The sequence below is a fragment of the Lampetra planeri genome, chromosome 21, assembly GCF_965212315.1.
Source record: "Lampetra planeri chromosome 21, kcLamPlan1.2.h2, whole genome shotgun sequence".
Lineage (NCBI taxonomy): Eukaryota > Metazoa > Chordata > Hyperoartia > Petromyzontiformes > Petromyzontidae > Lampetra > Lampetra planeri.
The window spans coordinates 655,435-677,897 of record NC_136127.1 but is presented as its reverse complement, the minus strand read 5'-3'; the positions used below and the strand labels follow the sequence as shown (position 1 = coordinate 677,897).

General features: G+C 46.3%; 1 protein-coding gene across 2 annotated transcripts in view; it reads right to left on the bottom strand.

Annotated features, from left to right (window-relative positions):
• Nucleotides 1–22,463, bottom strand: part of LOC144724496 (uncharacterized) — a 101,907-nt gene that overhangs the window by 47,546 nt on the left and 31,898 nt on the right. Inside the window, exons 3-11 of one of the 2 annotated variants that reach the window (XM_078603693.1) lie at nucleotides 21,498–21,631; nucleotides 20,542–20,638; nucleotides 18,410–18,930; nucleotides 16,329–16,403; nucleotides 13,201–13,278; nucleotides 7,965–8,124; nucleotides 5,886–6,007; nucleotides 3,188–3,253; nucleotides 1,588–1,731 (exon numbers count right to left, since the gene is read on the bottom strand). In XM_078603693.1, coding sequence (XP_078459819.1) covers nucleotides 1,588–1,731; nucleotides 3,188–3,253; nucleotides 5,886–6,007; nucleotides 7,965–8,124; nucleotides 13,201–13,278; nucleotides 16,329–16,403; nucleotides 18,410–18,930; nucleotides 20,542–20,638; nucleotides 21,498–21,617 — 1,383 coding nt within the window. In that variant the 5' untranslated portion in view covers nucleotides 21,618–21,631. The remainder of the gene's footprint in view (nucleotides 1–1,587; nucleotides 1,732–3,187; nucleotides 3,254–5,885; nucleotides 6,008–7,964; nucleotides 8,125–13,200; nucleotides 13,279–16,328; nucleotides 16,404–18,409; nucleotides 18,931–20,541; nucleotides 20,639–21,497; nucleotides 21,632–22,463) is intronic. The other variant, XM_078603694.1, reaches the window with a different exon arrangement.

The following is a 22,463-nucleotide window of genomic DNA, read 5'->3' as shown; positions in this document are numbered from 1 at the left end:
GCCGGCACCACCGGACGTTCAACCGCGTCTGGTGCCGTACGACGGACCGGCAAGGCGGACTCGGGCTAGGGCACGACAATTTTCATGAAGACATTTTTTTCTCAACACCGAGCTCGCCCGGTGTTCCCCTCTGCCGGGGTAATGTCCCGTTGTAGGGACGCTCGGAAAGAATGGGACGCTGCACGAGTCGAAAAAGAAAAAAAAAAAATTTCCATTTATTTTTCTTTCTGCATACACATTGCTATTGTCACTCGCCGGTTTGTATATATTGTTCTATTGTCGCGGTGGCAGTGGTTGATGGTTGCGGATGGTAGTGTTCGCGTCGTGTTGTGTTGTTACGTTAGTTGTTGTTCTTGTTGTTGTGTTGTGTTACGGGGCACACAGGGGGGTTTGTATATTTTTATAGCAGCCGGGTCGGCTGCGAGCTATGTGGTAGGGGGTGATGTAGTGGTGGTGTTGACGTGCGCCGACTGTGATAGTGATGGATCACGGGGCGGCGCGGGGTGCGGGGTTGGGCACGCGTTGTGGGCGTGGTGTGGACGCGCGCGCCGGGAGTGACAGATGACGGGGCGGCGCGGCGTGGGTGGTGAGGCACGCTGAGATGTGGGAAAACAGGATCGTAGCCAGCGCCTAGTGATTGGTCGAATAAGATGGGTGCTCGCAGCGACGTCCGCAGGTGAGGTATAAAGGGGGACGCGCGAGAGCACTCGGGGAGAGTTACCCAGTTGAAGACCCGAAGACGGAGCTGAAGACCTAGTGCCCCGAGACCCCTAGTCCCGCCGTCCTTGTGGGGACCGGGGCCCTGTGTGGCTCGGAGGCGAGACTGTGGGACCCGGGGTCCGACGCCCACGTGGGTCGGGCTGGGGACCCACAGTCAAGACGGACACCCCGGGCAGGGAGTGTCCCGAATAGCTCAGTGGGCGTTAGTCGCCAGAATAGCTCGGGGGGCGTTAGTCGCCAGGGTAGCTAAGTGGGTGTTTGTCACCCGATTAGCTCAGTGGGCGTTAGTCGCCAGAATAGCTCAGTGGGCGTTAGTCGCCCGGGGTAGCTAAGAGGGTGGTTGTCACCCGATTAGCTCAGTGGGCGTTAGTCGCCAGAATAGCTCAGTGGGCGTTAGTCGCCCGGGGTAGCTAAGAGGGTGTTTGTCACCCGAATAGCTCAGTGGGCGTTAGTCGCCAGAATAGCTCAGTGGGCGTTAGTCGCCAGGGTAGCTAAGAGGGCGTTAGTCGCCAGGGTAGCTAAGAGGGTGTTTGTCACCCGAATAGCTCAGTGGGCGTTAGTCGCCAGAATAGCTCAGTGGGCGTTAGTCGCCAGAATAGCTAAGTGGGTGTTAGTCACCCGAGATACTAAGTGGGTGTTTGTCACCCGAGATACTAAGTGGGTGTTTGTCACCCGAGATACAAAGTAGGTGTTAGTCACCTGTGAACGAGTTTGGTAAAATAAAGAGTGTGTTACCCGTGAAGTCGTCTCCCGCCGAGTTACTACATTACACATACATTACACGTGCGTAAAACGTGAGGCGGCCATGCTGGCTTGGGGGTGGGGGGAACGGAACACAAATGTCACCCGAACTTCTGACTGACCAACCTTGGTCTTCCCCTTGGGTACGTAGTAGATGCCAGATGCTCGCAAAAGGAAGTAACGCTTCTTCCACGATTTCTTGCCATCCTCCTTCAGGTACAGCACTCCCTCCAGCTCTGGCACCGTCACAGTGGAGCCACAGAAACACTCCTGCAGCGCGACGCATGCGCAGAGAGTGACGATATGGCACGTCAAAACACGTTTTGAAATGATTGAAATTGAAGGTATGGAAAAAAAAAAATCTAATTGGAACAAAATATTCAGAACCTCCGCATTCACATTGTTTTTTTACTTACACTGCTTTTGAAAGCCTTATCAAAAATATGGATAGCATTTAACATGAACTTTGAATTCAAAAGGCAGTGATTTCCTGCTCAAATCAGGACCGAAGTAGCACTGATCTTTTTTCATAGCCGTGAGCTCGGAGTGGAAATTCCACATTCCTATGGTGGGAACGAGTCTCTCCACAGGACAACCACATGGCAACACATTTTTTTGCACTTCCCCTCATCTCACTCTGTTGCTAAACTCCTGATGCACTCCCTCACTTTCCCTCACATCACAACAACTCTTCTTCTCGGCTTCCTTGCCAACTACAGCTTCTTCGCTCCTCTCCAACAGATACAACATTCCTCAGCCAGGATCATTTTAACCTGTGGCACCACAGTGGCGAGATGTTAACTACCTCGCCTGATATACAGGAGGTTGTGGGTTCGATCCGGACTCCGACACCTGTATATTTTGCATTTGCATGTTCTCCCCGTGATCACGTGGATTTTCACTGGGTTCTCCGGTTTTTCCCTCCACAATAACATGCGTTTAGAATATTTGGCTGCTTTAAATTTCCACGTGATCATTTGTGGCTAGGTCCCTTCTGAAAAGAGCTATTACAGCTCAGTTGGCCTTACCTGGTAAAATAAAAAATATTTATAGTTTAATCCGCCCTACAATTGTTACCGTTCTGCTATACGACTTTCTTAACTCAGCTGGCTCCCTGTCTACTATTGCTGTCTGTTTAAATGTCTCACTCTAGTCGATAAATCCCTCCATGGTCTTGCCTGACCTCTCATCTCTCACTACTCTATCCCATCCTGTCCTCTACGCTCACCATCTCTACCATCCCTCTCTGTGCCTCCCTCACTACCCTGCACCCAGTCACGCTCTCTCGCTCAAGTTAAATGGAACCAACTCCCACTGCACATAAAACAATCATCTTCACTCACCTGCTTCCACTCCTCCCTTAAAACAACCCCCATCTCTTCTCCCCCAGCCCATCATCCTGCTACTGCTACTCCCTGCCCCCCAACTTCGACCAGGCCTACCCCTACCCGTATCACTACACCAACCACTATCACTATCCCTACCCCTTCTTAACCCCTTCCGCCTGCTCTACTGTCACTATAACTACACCACGACTTTTAATAATACCTCTTTATCTCAACCACTTTCATCTTATATACAATGTTATAGTTTCTGGAAAGAAGCCTTCAACATGCTACAACAAGCAGCGAACGCTCCACAACAAGCAGCTAACGCTCCACAACGAGAAGTGAACGCGCTTCCGCTGGACCACGTCACCGCCCATGCAGACGTCCGATGACCTTACCTCCAGCAGAGCCTCCTTATTGCGATCTGCCATCTCACTCGTTTCATTTGTGCCCAGAAGGTAGTTCTAGATAAAGAGCAGTGAAGCATCAAAATCATAAATCTCGCATAAAATCAGTTATTCATTATTTGCTATTGTGTTACGTGTTTACCCAGTAAAGCCTCAATGAGTCTCAAGACAATTTTTTAGGAGGATCGCGCCAAGTTTTTGTTGCAACAACGGGGCGATGTTGCTGCTGCGTCTTAATCCCAATGGAGTAATTGTTGGTAATTTTTCAGCATTGGAATGTTTGGTCAATGCCAGTTAAGATTATTTTTTTACTCTCATAAGAAATCAGAGAACCCAGAGTAAACCCGTGCCGAACAGGAGTTGAATATACAGGGGCGCCGTGGTGGCTAGATGTTAACTCCCTCGCCTGGTATGCAAGAGGTTCTATCCAGACCCCAATGCCTGTATATTTGGAGTTTGCATGTTCTCTCCCTGGTCGCATGGATTTTTCTCCAGATCTTCCCTTCAAATGTAGAATCAATGTACGTTCAGAGTATTTGATTGCAATAAATATCCACATGATAAGCCACTTCATTGAGCTATCACTTGTGGCCTAGGTTGCATCTGAAAAAGAGCTATATAGCTTAGCGAGCCCTACCTGGTAAAATAAAAAATAGTTTTTATCGTTTAGTTTAGATTATACAAACTCCACACAGAAAGGGTCCGAGTTGATAAATCAAATCAATGCCCTTCTTTATGTGAGGCATGAGTACAATAGAACCTCGGAGATCGAACACACCAGAACTCGAACAAATCGGTGTTCGAACGATATTTCCGAACATTTTTTGCCCCGGAAACCAAACGAAATTCGGAGGTCGAACGGGCAATCGCGACTTGAAAGAACCTGTACGGCTGAGATGCGTATAGCCAGCGTGCATGACGCTTGCCCAGACAAAGGTTTTACCACCTCTTCCTCCTCACCACCTTCCACTCAAGCCATCAACTCTCTTTACTACAGGTAAAGTGAAGTTCAATGTTCATTTATTTCATTTGTTCCATATATTTATTCATTTATTCCATTTATTTATTGTGTTTCTGTATAATTGTATTCATGTAATTACTGTAAACTTCGTGTAAAAATGCTTTATGAGATATTTCTTGTGTCTCGATAAATTAATGTCCTTTACATTTATTCTTATGGTAAAAATGAATTCGATGTTCGAACAAATCGGTGTTCGAATGGCCTTCTGGAACGAATTAAGTTCGACCTCTGGGGTACCACTGTATTGCCATTGTGCCTCCTGCTGCCAAATAAATAAATATCCTATACCACTCTGGATGGATCAAAGGTGAAATATCATTTTTCCCTCAAAGCCGGCTCTCAGCTGGCATTTGAGAGTTGTTTGGACGTACATGTGGGGTCCAGCATGGCCCATTTGCTGTGAGGCCAAGCCCCACGATCACGATCCCATTCCACTAGATCCAATTGACCACTAAACACAGCAACAATAAGCATTGCGGTTGAGAAGATAAGCAACACGATAAATAAGCAGACAATTTACCTCCTTCCCATATATGTCCCTCCGCATGAAAAACACGTTAGGTGCCCATCAAGCACATGGCCTTCAGTGTTGAAACGCTCCTAAAATTAAGCACTTCCTCGAAGGCTGGTGTGACTAATGAAATGACTAAAAAAATAATTTCGTGTGCACAGACAGATGTATGTATATGTACGAATGGTGACCTTCTTTCGCACCGTACGTAGCCAAATGTGCTCATTGGAGGTGCAGGGGAAGGACAACAAACTCCACGCAAAAAGCAGTTCTAAATAAATGAGTTTTCAATGTAGATTTAAAAGTGCATAGCTCCAGTGGCTTCCTAATATCGGGAAAAAAGAGCGTTCCAGACAGCGGCAGAAGTGCATCTGAAAGCGAGCGATGCAGTAACCATCTTTTTTTATGGTTATCCAAAAGCTGCTGCGAGCATTACCGGAGTTCGAGTGATGGTTTATGCTCCTTGACGAGATCAGCAAGGTAGTGTGGTTCATTTGTGGCAAGCACTTTGTGTGTAATGAGTGCGATCTCATAATGTATTTGTTCAGCAACCGGAAGCCAATGCAGCTCGATGAGCACTACCATCACAACACGTGCCAAAATTTTTTATACATGCTACAGCTTGGTAATGTTTTGCTAGACGTCCCGTAGAGTCGTGACAATAACCGAGCCTTGTCGATACTACGCTACACACCACCGTGTTGTCTATGCCATGATTCAATCGTGATCGAATGTGTTGTGAAGTTCCGATAAGAAATTTGCAGGACCTAACTATATTTTGCACGTGGTGATCAAACGACATTCTGGTAGAGTATGGTGCCGAGGCTCTTGAGAGGAGTAGAAAACTGAATCCTGGAGTCAGTGACCGCTATACCTGATACTCCCACAAATGTTTTTGCCTGAGCGCAGCATTTCGTTTCGTGCAAACCACACATGCACCGCTTGCATGTGATCTTTGAGGTTACCGAGGCTCTCCATATCTAACTTTGACTTCACTGCGATGTACAATTGTGTATCATCAGCATATTTCTGCCATATAATAGATCAACAGGATACATTCATGTTCACACTGAACCAGCACAAGGTGTGAAGATTCACCGACTCTCTTTGGGCACAATGCATGTGTGTGCCATCGGTACCTAATGCGTGCGCCTTACCTGCGGGTTTTTAAAGATGGCGTACTTTTCCTTGCGTGCCACAAACATGAGCATATTGGGGCTGTCCCGTGTCCAGTTCAGCAGGTTCTCCACCAGATTCTCGCTGTCTTCAAAAAAGCGCTCTGCAAAGCAGCACAGCAGTCCAAGGAGCCACAGCGGAAATCAGTACCACCCGGTAGCAGCAACGTTTTTGGTCATACCAATGTATTGTGAAGCTAAGAGTAAATTATTTGATAAGCTGCTCATTTCAAATGGTTGTCACGCAATTTACTTCTGTTGGCCACAGACAGTTACAGCCACCTCAGTTTGCACTGATAAGTGAAATATCTGGCTCATTATCGATGCAACACAGAACGTACTGGTAACGTTATTTGTGTGCATGTATTTGTGGGTGCCTATGTACGCATTGTTTTATCATCGACTCCAAATATATTTTTGGGAATGTCTTGCAATTAATCAAATAAACGCCCAACTATATCTGTGATGAATATGATGAACGCTGCACTTCCCGTCGTTTTCATGCAGGGGGCGCTGCAAACCTACGCGCCCGTGCATGAACGACGGAGGCGCAGGGACAGACGTTCGATTACATTGGAATCGATCTGCAGACGGCGGTCTTCTCACACGGCCAGCAGCTCTATGTCACCTTATCTCGATCCCGCAATCCCAAACAGGTGAAAGTCCGCATCAAACCGAACCGCCAGCAAGGACAACTACTTAACGACGAGAGAAAATTCACACGAAATGTCGTTTTCAATTAAGTCTTCCAGATGTAAAATGATAGTTATATATAAACAACTTTCTCTATATGTCTATGATGAATATGATGAACGCTTAAGAGAGAGAATGAGGCGGTTCGGTGTTGATTCCCAGAATCGACTTGGCCCCCACCGACCCGACTTTGCCATTTGTTTTGCGACGATGACAATTTCCCATTTTCCCCACATACACTATCACAATCAACAAGTCGCAGGGACAAACGTTCCATTACGTTGGTAAGCGCACAACTTTATCTATCTTTCTATGATGAATACTATTGTTATATTTAGAGTATCGCCACATAGCTGAAGACATTTGTAAACAATACGGGCATTGCAATATCCCTGTGTATATCCCACAATGGACAGGCTTTCAGCTGTTTCTTGGAGTACCATGGAGGCTTATGCTTAAGTCTGGCAAAATCTCCCGATGATGCTGGATGTAATTACAAGCGAAATGTCGTACTAAAATTGTAAATGTTGTGGGTTAACTCTCCAAAACACCGGTGTGCTGAACTAGTAAATAATTGTCACGTTTTGTTTATGTGACAAACATTACTAATTGGCTGTGTCTAGTGGTCACGGGTTCTTACACGTGTCGATATAACCCAACATTTTTAATTAAAAATACTGGTCGCGAAAGCCTACGTATCAAACAGATCTTTGTTTACATTTGGTCAGTCAATGAGAGCGACATACGCTCTGAGCCAAAGCGCACCCCACTCCCCCCACGATTAGATTATCATGGTCACGATTACATTTTTTACGTCGATTTTTTCTTTCTTTTAAGAATGTATTATCCAATGTTATCACGGTATAAGCTCAAGAGCCACGCAGAGCTCGCCAGTTTTTAAGAAAACACGCCCCGCCCACCGTCATTATTACTCCACCTCAGTCTCTCTTGCTCTGCCTTAGTTCCGTGTGCTTTTGTGAGCATTTTAGACCCATAATAATGCGTGGGGGAAACGCCTGCAAGTGTGTTAGTGCCGGAAATGAGTCCAAAGCGTAAAGTACAGTTTAACTTTGGATGTTAAAATGCAAGCAAATGAGGTGGGTCAAGGCAGCAAGTGGCAGGTGGATTGTGCGTCGTGAGTGCCAGGTGGATTGTGCGTCGTGAGCGCCAGGGGAATTGTGCGTCGTGAGCGTCAGGGGGATTAAACACAGTTTGCATGAGATTAAACAGTCAGTGGGTGGAACGAATGAATGAGTGAGAATATCACAGGAACAGTAACCATGGTAGTACCGATACATGAGTGATAAAGAGGAAACTGACCATCTGTGAGAGAGTGATCAGAGTTGTGAATCGGTGAGTGCTGTGTACCCATGTGTAATTCTGGAATGACTTCGACCAGGGACCAGTCCGGACTGCCGTCCGTGTGGGACTTCTCCGCCAGGCTGTCGAGGACTTGCCGCACTGTCTGACGTTCATCCACCATCATCGTCTTTGAGCTGCTATCCGTTAAATGAATGCGAACCACCAGCTGCCAACACACGCAAACAGCAAGAGACGGAACATGCAGCGTCACAATCACACATGTATGCCAGATAGAAACAAACAGATTTAGAACAGAGGTGTAGAGAAACACAGGGTTAACCTCCACACATTTTCAGATGACACGCATCCCTTCCACCTCTATCTGCCCCTCCCCCCACCCTTCTTCCACTGCCGCAGTCTCCGTGCTCTCAATCCTTCCTGGCTAATCTCCTTTCAGTCCTAAGCCTTCCTTCCCACAGACTATTCCTCTCTTCACGATGACGCTGCCACTTCTACTCTTGCGTTGACTCTCCCTTCCTCTCCCAGAACCCCTCGCTGCTCTGCGTTCCCCACTTACCCCCCCCCCCCCCGTGGCCCTCTATTCATGGATTTCTGCCCCCCTCAAAGCCGAGCGCTGCTGGAAAGCCTCCCACACTCAGCCCAGACCCTCGCAGCAAACCTGTTTTCTAAATTTTTTGCAGATCTTGAATCTGCAACACTGCACAATGTCCTTTCTGCCTTGCCCATCATCAACTCTTTGCCACCATCAACAACTTGCACCATCCCTCTGATTCTACCGGATCGTTTCCTCCCAATACCCAATGCTCTCTTCTGCTCTGGCCTTCCCCCCACCATTTCTCCTCTAAGGTTGAGCACATTCAGTCGTCCATTCTGCCTATCACTGCTCCATCTTCTTCACTTTCCTCTCCTCGCATCACTGCACCCCCTCTCTCTCCACGTCCACCCCGACATATTCATCGGAGCTCTCCACAGCCATTTACAAAACTCACCCCCTATCTCTTCACCCCTTAAGCCCATTCCTGCCTCCCTTCTTCCTTTCTTCCTCCCCGTATCCTTCCCTACCTCGTGTCCCTCTTCAATTTCCCCCTCTCCAGTGGTGTCTTCCTCCTCCAACTTAAAATCTGCCGTTATTTTTCTTCTCAAAACAGGACCCTGCGGAGTGGGCTGGTAGGAACGAATAACCAAAGAATATAAACATAATGTATTATTACACTTGTTTAGCCAGGAAAGCCCCACTGAGTCTAAAGGTTTTTGTAGGGTCCTGCCAAGTGTTTGCAGTAGGGGGCGATGTTGCTACACCTAATCGGACGATACGAAGGGAGAGTTTGAGGCCTAGTTCTAGGCTTTAGGCCTAGCTGTAGGCTTTAGGCCACTGTGAGTTAATTTTTAATTTAAATGTTTTAATTATTTATGTAAAAGCTTTAAATGTAAATGTTTCTATTTAAAAACATCAGGGAATGTAACATTGTTAAACATTAACTCCCTTTCACACACGCGAGGGTACGATACGAAGGGAGAGTTTGAGGCCTAGTTCTAGGCTTTAGGCCTAGCTGTAGGCTTTAGGCCACTGTGAGTTAATTTTTAATTTAAATGTTTTAATTATTTATGTAAAAGCTTTAAATTTAAATGTTTCTATTTAAAAGCATCAGGGAATGTAACATTGTAAAACATTAACTCCCTTGCACACACGCGGGGGTACGATACGAAGGGAGAGTTTGAGGCGTAGTTCGAGGCTTTAGGCCGCCGAGTTAAATTTTAATTTAAAAGTTTTAATTAAAAGCTATCTCAGGGAATTATAAGGGAATGTTACACTTGTTTAGCCAGGAAAACCTCTATAATTTAAATGTTTTAATTAAAAGCTATGAGGGAATTATAAGGGAATGTTACACTTGTTTAGCCAGGAAAGCATCATTGAGTCTAAAGGTTTTTGTAGGGTCATGCCAAGTGTTTGCAGTAGGGGGCGATGTTGCTACACGGACGGACAGACGGACGATATAATCTATTGTAGGCTGGTTCACTTCGTTCCTACCAGTAAAACCTTCCCTTGACCCCAATATTCCTGGCAACTATTACCCTATTTCTTTGACTTACTTCGCAACAATTCTTGAACGCCTTGTTCATAACCGGCTCTCCCACCACATGTCTTCACATTCCCTATATCCTCAATTTCAGTCTGGTTTCCACCCTTTTTTATTCCACTAAAACAGCCCTTCTCAATGTACAGAACCATCTTGCAAATTATTTTCTCCCATGCATCATTATTCTGGACCTTTCCTCCACCTTTGACACTGTTGATCACCCCACTCTAAAACTAAACTATTTTTTGTTACCAGGTAAGGTCTACTGAGCTATGTACAGTGAGGGAAAAAAGTATTTGATCCCCTGCTGATTTTGTACGTTTGCCCACTGACAAAGAAATGATCAGTCTATAATTTTAATGGTAGGTTTATTTGAAGTGAGAGACAGAATAACAAAAAAATCCAAAAAAACGCATGTCAAAAATGTAATAAATTGATTTGCATTTTAATGAGGGAAATTAGTATTTGACCCCTCTGCAAAACATGACTTAGTACTTGGTGGAAAAACCCTTGTTGGCAATCACAGAGGTCAGTTGTCTTCTGAATCATTCAGATGTTCATTGGCAAACTTCAGACGGGCATGTATATGTGCTTTCTTGAGCAGGGGGTCCTTGCAGGCGCTAAAGGATTTCAGTCCTTCACGGCGTAGTGTGTTACCAACTGTTTTCTTGGTGACTATGGTCCCAGCTGCCTTGAGATCATTGACAAGATCCTCCCGTGTAGTTCTGGGCTGATTCGTCACCGTTCTCATGATCATTGCAACTCCACAAGGTGAGATCTTGCATGGAGCCCCAGGCCGAGGGAGATTGACAGTTCTTTTGTGTTTCTTCCATTAGCGAATAATCACACCAACTGTTGTCACCTTCTCACCAAGCTGCTTGGCGATGGTCTTGTAGCCCATTTCAGCCTTGTGTAGGTCTACAATCTTGTCCCTGACATCCTTGGAGCTCTTTGGTCTTGGCCATGGTGGAGAGTTTGGAATCTGATTGATTGATTGCTTCTGTGAACAGATGTCTTTTATACAGGTAACAAACTAAGATTAGGAGCACTCCCTTTAAGAGTGTGCTCCTAATCTCAGCTCGTTACCTGTATAAAAGACACCTGGGAGCCAGAAATCTTTCTGATTGAGAGTGGGTCAAATACTTATTTCCATGGTTAAAATGCTAATCAATTTATAACATTTTTGACATGCGTTTTTCTGGATTTTGTTGTTATTCTGTCTCTCACTGTTCAAATAAACCTACCATTAAAAGTATAGACTGATCATTTCTTTGTCAGTGGGCAAACGTACAAAATCAGCAGGGGATCAAATACTTTTTCCCTCACTGTAGCTCTGTTTCCGAAGTGACTTGGTCACAAATGTTCGCTTAACGAAGTCCCTCATTACGTGGAAAATTATAGTAGCCAAATAATTCTACATATATGTTTCTAAACGTCAAGGGAAAAACCAAAGGATCTGGAGAAAAATCCACATGACCATGGGGAAAACGTGCAAACTCCAAATATACAGGCATCAGGGTCAGGATCAAATCCACGACCCCCTGCATACCAGGCGAGGAAGTTAACATCTCCCTTCTGTAGCACCCACTCTTATTTCCACTCTTCTACCTCGGCATTTCTGGAAACCCTCTCTTGGCTCAAGTCTCACCTTCCCGCTCGCACATCCTCAGTCCCCTGAAATCACTCCGTTTCCGCTCACTCCCATCTCAGTGTCCGGTGTTCTGCCGGGTTTTGTTCTGTGTCCCTTCTATTATCTGCATAGTTTGTCTCTTAAATCTGTTATATCCTCTTTCCGCTTTCCTCGTCATTTATATGCTGATACCACAATTTTCTTCTTTCCTTAATTTATCCATGACTTTTCCTCTCCTATCACATCCCATCTGGCTGCCATCCAATCCTGCATAGCGCAACACTCTATCGTCCCAATCCTTCCAAAGCATCAATCATTCTCTTTCTTGCCTCTCACTCTCCTCCTCCCCCACCAACCCATCTCCTTCCCTACTTTCTTTCTCACTCCCCATTCCTCTGCTCTCGACGTTGACATCACCTTTGACCTTTCCCACAGTTTACATACCCACATCTCCACCGCTACTTGCATCTGCCACGTTCATCTATTCAACAGGAGGAACATCCGCCCTCTGGTTTTAATTTCTGCTGCCAAACTTCTGGTTCATTCTCTGATCTTTAACTGTCTGGACTATGATTGTAATACTCTTATGTTTGGTCACCCTGCCTTTACCCTCACTCCCCTCCAAAAAATTGAGAAATGCTTCTGCAAGATTCATTTTCAATCTTCTCTTTAATTATCACGCCTCGCCTCTCCTGCTTCAACTCCCCCGGCTTCTCATTCACTACAACGCTGTCTTTACAAATCCCTGACACTTTTCTTACAATCGATTCATGGCTAAGCCCCACATCATCATCCCGCCACTCTGATCTCCTTATATGTCCCTTCTCGTCCTCTTCGTTCATAGACATCTCTCTGTCGCTCTCTGTCCCTCTATCTCCCTGTACCCAATCCCGTTTTTGGTTCTCAGTCTTTGCACCCCTCCACCAGAATCAACTTCCTCTTGTCCATTAAGCAGTCCTTCTCAACCTCTCTTAAAGCATCACCTCTTCTCAATTGTCCATTCTCTTCCTTTGCCCTCCTCTCGCCCCTCCACTTCTTCCCGTCCCTCCCCTAAAATTTCATGATCCCCAAGTACCCCTCTATCGCTGCACTCATTCCTCAACCCAAGTACACCCCTGTCAACCACATCTTTCCATTCTGCCATCGTTTTCTAAGTTATGTCGAGCACTTTGAGTGAAGGCGCTCTGTAAATATAAGTTAAATTAGATTATATCCAAGTGCATGAAAATAACACTAACTTTTACTTTCAGCTGGCTGCTAAAACTCTTGAATGTGGCCCGCAATAAAGTGCAGCAAACAGAGCGAGGCTTATGGGAAGATCGCAGAGGGGGACACAGTGCTCACCCCCAATACTCTATTAATTACCTACTGTGACCCTCACGGGCATTACTAATTGTTAACATTAGCCAAGTGACCAGTGGGTAGGAGCCTGGATGTCGAAATATCATCTTCAGAGACCGTTCTCCACCATGAAGCCTCAGATATATAATAGGCCAATGTGCGCACACTCCACTATGACAATCCACTGTTAGCATGTAAGCACACCACTATCAAATTGTAAGCACACGCATACCTTTTTTATTTGAGCCTCCTTGATTTTCTCTAGAGCCATTTTGATCTTCTCAGCTTTGAGTTTGGCTTCCTGTTCCTCCTACAAAAGAGGACAATCCCATACCACATTCGTTTACACTAGGCAACTTCCCTTCTGTGACAACGTTAGTCAACCAGGAAGGGGTCTGTTAACAAAGTCTTAGAAGTTTAAGTATATGTATAAGAATTTAATCATTTGTTGTTTTTGCATGTTGTTTTTGTTGTCCTTCCCCCGCACCTCCAATAAGAACGGTTGGCTACATATTGTATGAAAGAAGTTCAACATACATACGAATGCTCGCAGCCTTCCATCAATGCAACAGCGTAGATACGACCATTCATAGTTTTGTAATAATCTTCATAACAGAGAACGCATCATGGGTTATTACTGAAGATGGACCAATAGCAAATTGATGAAAGGTGATATGGGTGCGAGCTGGTTAAAATTATTTAGAAACATTTATTTGATAATGAAAAGCAACACGACAATGTTTATTATGATAAAAGTTGTCAATCTGTGCATATTGGTGACTATGACACCTGGGACAGAACCTGGCCAATGACAAACAAAAGTGAAAAGTACACAAACAAGTATGGAAATGTGCAAGTTGGGAACTGCACCGAGAGACAGAACTCATAGATCAGAGAACAAACTCGTTACGTGGACTTCTAAGAAGTGTGCATGGACAGGACACGTCACTAAAATAATGGCCAATGGACAAGGCTGGAGACAGAATGGCAGCTAAACGAGGGAAAACACGTCCAAGAGGATGAACCAAAAAATAATAAGATTCCATTGGCAGTTTTATTTTGGTTTTGAGTGAACAGCCGCACTCACAGAGGTCTTGCCCATGTATTTACAAGTGGCAGCAGTGTAGAGAGCTTACTTTTGTTTTGGATGATCAACTCCCATTATAACCTACAAGATATAATTAAACTTGCCAACTTTGATTGGCTTTTGGAATGTTGCAATGAAATGGCAATGCAATGAGTTATATATTTACAACATGGAAGTTACAATCTCACAACGCTGAACACGTTTTGACGTGCTCAGCTTTCTAACAAGAGGCATGGGAAAGTACAAATGGGTAGGCAGCCAGAAACTGGCACTAACAATGTCCAAGCTCCATGGACTGCCAATAGGGGGCGATAGTTGCTGTGTACAGGGACTCCTCTACTTACGAACGAGTTAAGATTCCTGGTCTTTTCTTAAGTCGATTTGTCAATTCTAAACATGCTGTAGGCGTGTACACTAAACATGGGGAATGGCTTTAAAAGTTGTGTACTCTCCTGTATATGAAGATGCCAATGGTTCTTCATGTTCTGCAGATGTAGATGCCACCACCGCCATCTATTGCGCAGCGGTTGAATTTATGACTCTTGATCCGAACAGGCAATTGGACATACGGACAGGTTTGCGCGTATCTCTGAAAGTTCACAAGTCGAATGTTCGTAAGTAGAGTAGCCGCTGTAACACCCAAATGAGTTGTTTAGAAAGTATTTTTTTGCCACAAGTACATGTGGTTACTGCAGACTTGATACCTTGCAAAAGGAATCTATTTGGTGTTTGAACCTCTTAACACCTGTTGTATTGCCAGAAAGGGGTCAAACTTATTACTATTTTGCAACATTTTTGATACTCCCAAAAAAGGTCCCATAGATAAAAAATAAATATTTGTCAAATTTAGACCATGACACAGGCACACAATGGCCTACTCTTCACAAATTACATTATGGGATATATTTAATGTGGTATATTTAATATCCCTGTGTGAAAACAGATGGCGTGCATGTTATGGTTGATACACCTGCAGTAATGAACAGGGCAACCACTGCAATGCACCTCTGAACATCTGCAAAAAGCAGCAAATGTGCTCCCGCTAGGCCATGAGACTACCCCAAAACAACAGGTTTGTGCATTTCAAATATAGTGTCCAATGTTTACATGTACATTTCTCACAAAATGTATTTTCACCAATATTTTACATTGAAGAATATTAGCCAAAATGGTGCGGAAACCATTGTGCTAAGGATACTTGGGCATTGTACACACTTACATGATGAGATTTCAGCACTCCATCTCCTCACTGGCGACATAATGCTTGGCCATTGGCCATCATCCCTTCTAGGGCAGTGTCCTGCCAAACCCACTTACCTTTTAATTAAGTTTGGATGTCATTAACCTGCGGATGCTCTCTATGCCATGTGTTCTCTTTAGATATCTCCAAACTTCTTACAGTATATTTAAGTTTTCGTTCGATCATTTTCATTAATAGCCGCACGAATGAGTTAAGCCACAGCGCACGAAATGTCCAAACTGAATGTATGTTGAACTACTTTCACACCATACATAGCCAACCGTGCTAATCGGAGGTATGGGGGAAGGGCAACAAACTAAACACAAAAATAATATTCTAAAGAAATTAATTTTCAATTTAGATTTAATAGTGCATAGCTCCAGTGGCTTCCTAATATCGGAAGAGCGTTTCAGACGGCTGCAGAAGTGCATCTGAAAGCGAGCGATGCAGTAGACATCTTTGTTCGATGATTAGCCAAAAGCTGCTGCGAGGATGATCGAAGTTTGCACGAGGGTTTATGCTCCTTGACGAAATTAGAAAGGTGTTGTGGTTCATTTGTAGCAAGTACTTTGTGTGGTATAATGAGTGCAACCTTATAATATGAACTAATTTTATGCTCCAGGCATTTTTATTATTTGCTTAGTAAATCAAAAATCCACTATCTGCTGCCCTGGATAAAAACAAACAAATAATCCAGATAAACAATACCGTACATAGGTAAACAATACATAGATATATTATCTGGATTAAAATGTTTTAGCATTATTCATGTTTTTGTTTCATCCAGACCAGCGGACTGCACGAATGAATCAAAAATCTCTACACACAAATGCAGCAATTGAACAGGGCCATTGAGTGCATGTCACGAAGCGGTGACAAGACAGAGCATGTGCAAGTATACAATCGTGTTCGTGTTGGCATTTGTTAATACTTTTTTGTAAAGGAAAGTTAGTAAAGCATAGACATAGAGGTGGTGGGCGAGTGGCAGGATCATGCAACACCAATGGGGGGCGCAACTGGGATCAGCAGTCACCTGTGTCAGCAAGTGGTTGGGTTTTCCCGCCAGGTTTCGCACAAGCACTGAGGTCCTCCTATCCAGATACGGGTGCTTGGGTGTGCGCGAAACACGAGAGGAAGAGAAGGCGAAGCGAAGGGGTGCACAATGGGCAAAGAGGCTTCACACGTTATCAGCCACGGCATGCAGGGTGCCCAGTCCACGCGCAACAGCATTCTCAACCCACCACCACCATCAGCACTACCACCAGCACCACCACCAACCACCACCAACCACCACCACCAACCACTAGCACCACCACCACCCGGCCGGCTCTTGACGTGTTACACCAAGTGACACCGTTTAACTGAGGTGACGTCGCTTCACGGTAACACCAGCAAAATAGCAAGGGTGAATATTTATTTATTGTTTATTATTGTTGTTTACCCAAGAAAGCCTCACTAAGTTTCACGATTCCTTTTCAAGAGGGTCCTGCCAAATGTTCACACCTTGATTAGGATGGTTGGCTACGTGTGATCTGCAAAAGAAGTTGAATGTACATACGTACACACTCCTGTGTACATTTCAATTAAGTAATTAGCAGGGTTTTTTTTTACTCTGGAAAATTTGAGTCATGACGCCAGCACACAATGGAACGTCGCAAGATCGTTAACGTCCACTGTGAACCAGCTGGGGTGCATTATGGTCAATATTCACTGTAGTATTTAACAGGATTGTAACACCATGAACGTCTGCAACGGTGATTGCCCTTACACTAGGCCATGTGGCAGCTCAATAATAAATATTGCTCTTGCTCTTGGTGATGCTCGGTAGAAATGGGGAAAATAAACCATTTTGATAACCAATGCAATGATGTCATTGTTATAATTTAACTAAGAATGCAGAGGGGCTTCAACACTTGGAGCATGCAAGCAAACAAGGTTGAGAACCAGCACCCAGCAGAACCTACAACAGAAGTAAGAACAATCACAGCAACATTATGGCTTAAGACCCCACATGAGATACACATTGCTGCACAAGTGGCAGCGCCCGAGATTTATTTGGTTGGTCACGATCACGAAAGACACCGCTCAGCATCCTCTTCTGAAGCATTTGTTGGGGGCACAGGCTTCAACTACTTCCGCATCACAAGGCCCAAACCACATCCTGACTAAAATTCTAGAAATTTGGAAACACCCTTCTGCCTTCTCTTTCGAATGAGAAGAAGACTTCTGACTTGATCCTGCTCATCTCTCTGGCCACTTAACCAAGAGTGCAATTTCTCCATCATCATATTCTTACCAGAGTTTATCCACAGTGTTTGATGCTACCAATATCCAATGCTATACTGTTTAGGCTCACCAATGATCATGCTGCACTTACCTGATGAGCATATAGGCAAAGCATCGCTCCAGTCTAAATAAAGATTCTGATTATGATGCAATATCTGTGTCTGGACCTGATTGTTAATCTGGGGACTTCCTTGTTGATGCATTTATACAAAGGTCAGTAATTTGCCTGGCACCCATTCTTCCCTTCTCTACGTAGACAGAGCTTTCTTCCCCAACGTTAACCATCACCTTATGATGCCGCATTGGATTGTGCAACTCGGTTCATCTGAATGTCCTCTGAGATGGTGTGATTGTTGGTGGTTAACAACAGCTGTTCCTCTCCCAGTCCCCAGCTCAATAAAACACATCAACGTTTTGAACATTGCAGCTGTTGATGAGGAAAATGGCAACAAGTAAACACATTTTAAGCGATTAAAAAAAATTATGGGTTCGGCCATGTCTCGTCAAGCACAGTTTGAGCCATCAGACGCAGCCAAACCAATTTAACAGTCACGTGCACAAGCGGTTTAACGATGCACCAATTACGATCATTACGGCGCACCCACAGGCAAGTTGGAAAACAATCCTCACAGCCAAACCACAGCGATTAGAGATGGGACGTATTTGCTTGGTATTGCACCCAGCATCTTGAGTACGGCACCGAGGAAGCGGGAGGGCGCCGACGCGTCATACTGGGAGGCGGCCGACGCATCACGCTGGGAGGGAGCCGATGTGTCGCGCTGGGAGGGGGCCAACGCGCCACGCTGCTGTGCGACGTTGCGCCATTACCTCATTGACGGGCGTCGTCATGGAGGCCTGCTGGGAGAGGTCGGACTCGCGTGAGCGCGACCGCTCCGAGTCCTGGCTGGATGCAAGCGAGGCGAGGCTGGAGCGAGACGATGTCGAGTCGGAGCTGACGTCGCCCGATTTGGACTCCTGGGCGACTCTGTCCGTGGGGGCAGGCTGCTGCTGAGGAGGGTGTATAACCGCCGGCTGGGCAGCTACGGACGCAGCGGCCTCCTCGATGCTGAGGGAAGCCTGCTCCAGCTGCGCCGTCAACTCCTCCAGCGATAGCTGTGCTTGGTCGCAGGCGTTGACCTTGGCGTGAGACTTCGCCGAAGCCGGCTTGACCCGCACACCCGCTGCTACGGGTGCAGGGATAGCCCTGACCGGCTCCGGCGCCGCAGGAGGCTTAGGAGCAGCAGCAGGCTGCGAGGGCTCTTTGGTGATGTTCTCCAGCTCCTGGCCCATGGAGCACAGGTCAGCCATCAGAGCGTCGAGGTCCACTTCCTCTCCCTGGTTCAACGCCTCTGGAGAGGACACACAAGGGGGGTGCGTCAACACGGATCTGTGTTTTTAAAACACGTAGATTTTTTTTCACAACCAGTGCTATGACTTATGATTGGCGGTGCCTATGTGTGTCACACTGCCTGCTCAATGCTACACAGCCAAAAAACGGAAGTTGTCAAGAAAACAAACGTTCCAAGCTATTCTTCAGAGGGAGTTTGGGTTTAGATCGTGTAAATCTCAATGCATCATTGAACCCACCACTACCCGACAGAGCAAAAAAGTAAGGTTTGTCCCATAAAAAAAACATACCAATTAGTTACGAGTGGAGCACACCAGGGTTGAGTGGGTGAGTGTGTTGAAAGGTTGAGTGGGTGAGTGTTGAGGGGTAGAGTTGGTGAGTGTGTTGGAGGGTAGAGTGGGTGAGTGTGTTGGAGGGTAGAGTGGGTGAGTGTGTTGAAGAGTAGAGTGGGTGAGTGTTGAGGGGTAGAGTGGGTGAGTGTGTTGAAGGGTTGAGTGGGTGAGTGGGTGAGTGTGTTGGAGGGTAGAGTGGGTGAGTGTGTTGAAGTGTTGAGTGGGTGACTGTTGAGGGGTAGAGTGGGTGATTGTGTTGGAGGGTAGAGTGGGTGAGGTTGTTGGAGGGTAGAGTGAGTGAGTGTGTTGAAGGGTTGAGTGGGTGAGTGTGTTGGAGGGTAGAGTGGGTGAGTGTGTTGAAGGGTTTAGTGGGTGAGTGTGTTGGAGGGTAGAGTGGGTGAGTGTGTTGGATGGTAGAGTGGGTGAGTGTTGAGGGGTAGAGTGGGTGAGTGTGTTGAAGGGTAGAGTGGGTGAGTGTGTTGGAGGGTAGAGTGGGTGAGTGTTGAGTGGTAGAGTGGGTGAGTGTTGAGGGGTAGAGTGGGTGAGTGTGTTGAAGGGTTGAGTGGGTGAGTGTGTTGGAGGGTAGAGTGGGTGAGTGTGTTGGAGGGTAGAGTGGGTGAGTGTGTTGGAGGGTAGAGTGGGTGAGTGTTGAGGGGTAGAGTGGGTGAGTGTGTTGGAGGGTAGAGTGGGTGAGTGTGTTGGAGGGTAGAGTGGGTGAGTGTTGAGGGGTAGAGTGGGTGAGTGTTGAGGGGTAGAGTGGGTGAGTGTTGAGGGGTAGAGTGGGTGAGTGGGTTGAAGGGTTGAGTAGGTGAGTGAGTGAATGTGTGAGCGAGGGAGCGGCTAAGTGTGTTTGTGCTTGAAAAGTGTGGATGAAATGCAACAGGCAGTCCAGTAGGCAAAGTCATCGATATCGGTGGAGGAATGAAGTTGACGGAAACAGTAACCATGGTAGTAGTGATAGAAGAGTAACGAGGAGATGACTGACCACCAGTAGGCGAGTGAGTGGAGTGAATCAGTGAGTGCTGCATCATCAATCACCTTTACTGCTCAATGTTCAATTCTATCGAGTGCAGTGAGTTAGGAGCTGGGTGCAGCACCCCAAACATGGGGCCGAATTTGTGCTTTACATTACAGCAGTAACGCTCGTTGAGTCAATGCTGAAAGATTTGGCGTGAAAGAAAAAAATCGATAAGTCCTTTGCTAGACAATTCACACAGCCATTCCGCGAGTGCTCTGTGAAAGCGGACCTGCAGAATTCACAATACCAAACCAGCACTTACCGTGGAGGTTATGCATTGAAAATCTGTATCGGAAGTTAGCCAAGTTGGATTCATTCTTCGCAAGTTTGGCCACAGGCGCCTTGTTCGTGTCCAAGTCCTGAAAAACCAAACAAGGCACGGGGTCAACGTCTCGGAAATAAAAAAAATAAGCACGGCACTTGAAAAAAGGGTGACTGATTATACCCTCGTTATAGGTGTAATGCTACACGGTGGGTTCCATCCTAACACTGACACCTGCTGCATATTTGGAGTTTGTGTGTCTCTCTCACTCTCCCTGTGGTTGCGTGGATTTTTATCCAGGTCCTTCAGATTTACCTCCACATTTAGAATCAACTTTATGCGTTTTTGAGTATTTGCCTGCTATAAATATCCACGCGATAAGCTACTTCATTGAGCTATCATTTGTGATAGCCAGGTCGCTTCTGAAAACGAGCTACACACCTCAGTGGGCCTTACACCTGGAAAAATAAACAAAAGTTTTGCTATAGGTGGTTTATTTACTATTTAGTTATTTGTATTAATGCGTGGGCCCATTACGTCACGTTGTGACGCAAGTACACACCATCAACATAAGCGAAACCGGTTATAAAAAGCTGGGGATACAAAGATGGGGAACGGGTGCTCGCTACCCCAAACCATACCAGGGTCCCACGGAAAGGGGCACGGGTGACTTTTTTAAGCAAGGGTAAAGAGGGATAAAAGCGAAATACAGCTGCCAAAGATAAGAAAAACATAAGAGGTGACCTAAACCAGCATTTTATCTTTCGACCCCTCTGAATCCGGCTCTTGTCTAATCTGCAGTGGTTACGCACCTTTTCCTCAGTCCCTGTCTCCCAACCCTCCATCCTGCTAACTTACTTCAGGTCTTGTATAAGGTGGGACCATCTGGCCTCGAGTTTAGGTGGATTCATAACAAAGGGAGTATGTGAGAGTGTGGATGACCGGAATTGCATCACCTTGGTGAGCGTGTCGAGCTCTCCCAGCCAGTTCCCAAACATCTTGTCCAGATCTTCAGCATCATCGTGGTCACTGTCCTCCTCGGCTGGGTGCTCCAGCTCCTCGTCCGACTGCTCCATGTGACTGCGTACCGCTGTGTGTGTGTGTGCATACCGCTCTGTATCACTGCATACCGCTCAGCGCGCGCGCCTGCCGCTCAGCGCGCGTGCCTGCCGCTCAGCGCGCGCGCCTGCCGCTCAGCGCGCGCGCCTGCCGCTCTGTGTGTGCCTACCGCTCTGTGTGTGTGCGTATCGCTCTCTGTGCGCGTACCACTGTGTGTGTGTGTACTGCTCTCTGTGTACACCGCTCTGTGTGTGTACCACTCTGTGTGTGCACCGCTGTGTGTGCACCGTTCTGTGTGTGTGTGTACCGCTCTGTGTGTGTGTGCACCGCTCTGTGTGTGTGTGCACCGCTCTGTGTGTGTGTGCACCGCTCTGTGTGTGTGTGCACCGCTCTGTGTGTGTGTGCACCGCTCTGTGTGTGTGCACCGCTCTGTGTGTGTGTGCACCGCTCTGTGTGTGTGTGCACCGCTCTGTGTGTGTACCGCTCTGTGTGTGTACTGCTCTGTGTGTGTACCGCTCTGTGTGCCTACCGCTCTGTGTGCGTATCGCTCTCTGTGCGCGTACCACTGTGTGTGTGTGTGTACTGCTCTCTGTGTGTACACCGCTCTGTGTGTGTACCACTCTGTGTGTGCACCGCTGTGTGTGCACCGTTCTGTGTGTGTGTACCGCTCTGTGTGTGTGTGTACCGCTCTGTGTGTGTACCGCTCTGTGTCTGCACCAGTGTATGTGTATACCACTTTGTATGTGTGCACCGCTCTGTGTGTGTGTGCACCGCTCTGTGTGTGTGTGCACCGCTCTGTGTGTGTGTGCACCGCTCTGTGTGTGTGTGCACCGCTCTGTGTGTGTGTGTACCGCTCTGTGTGT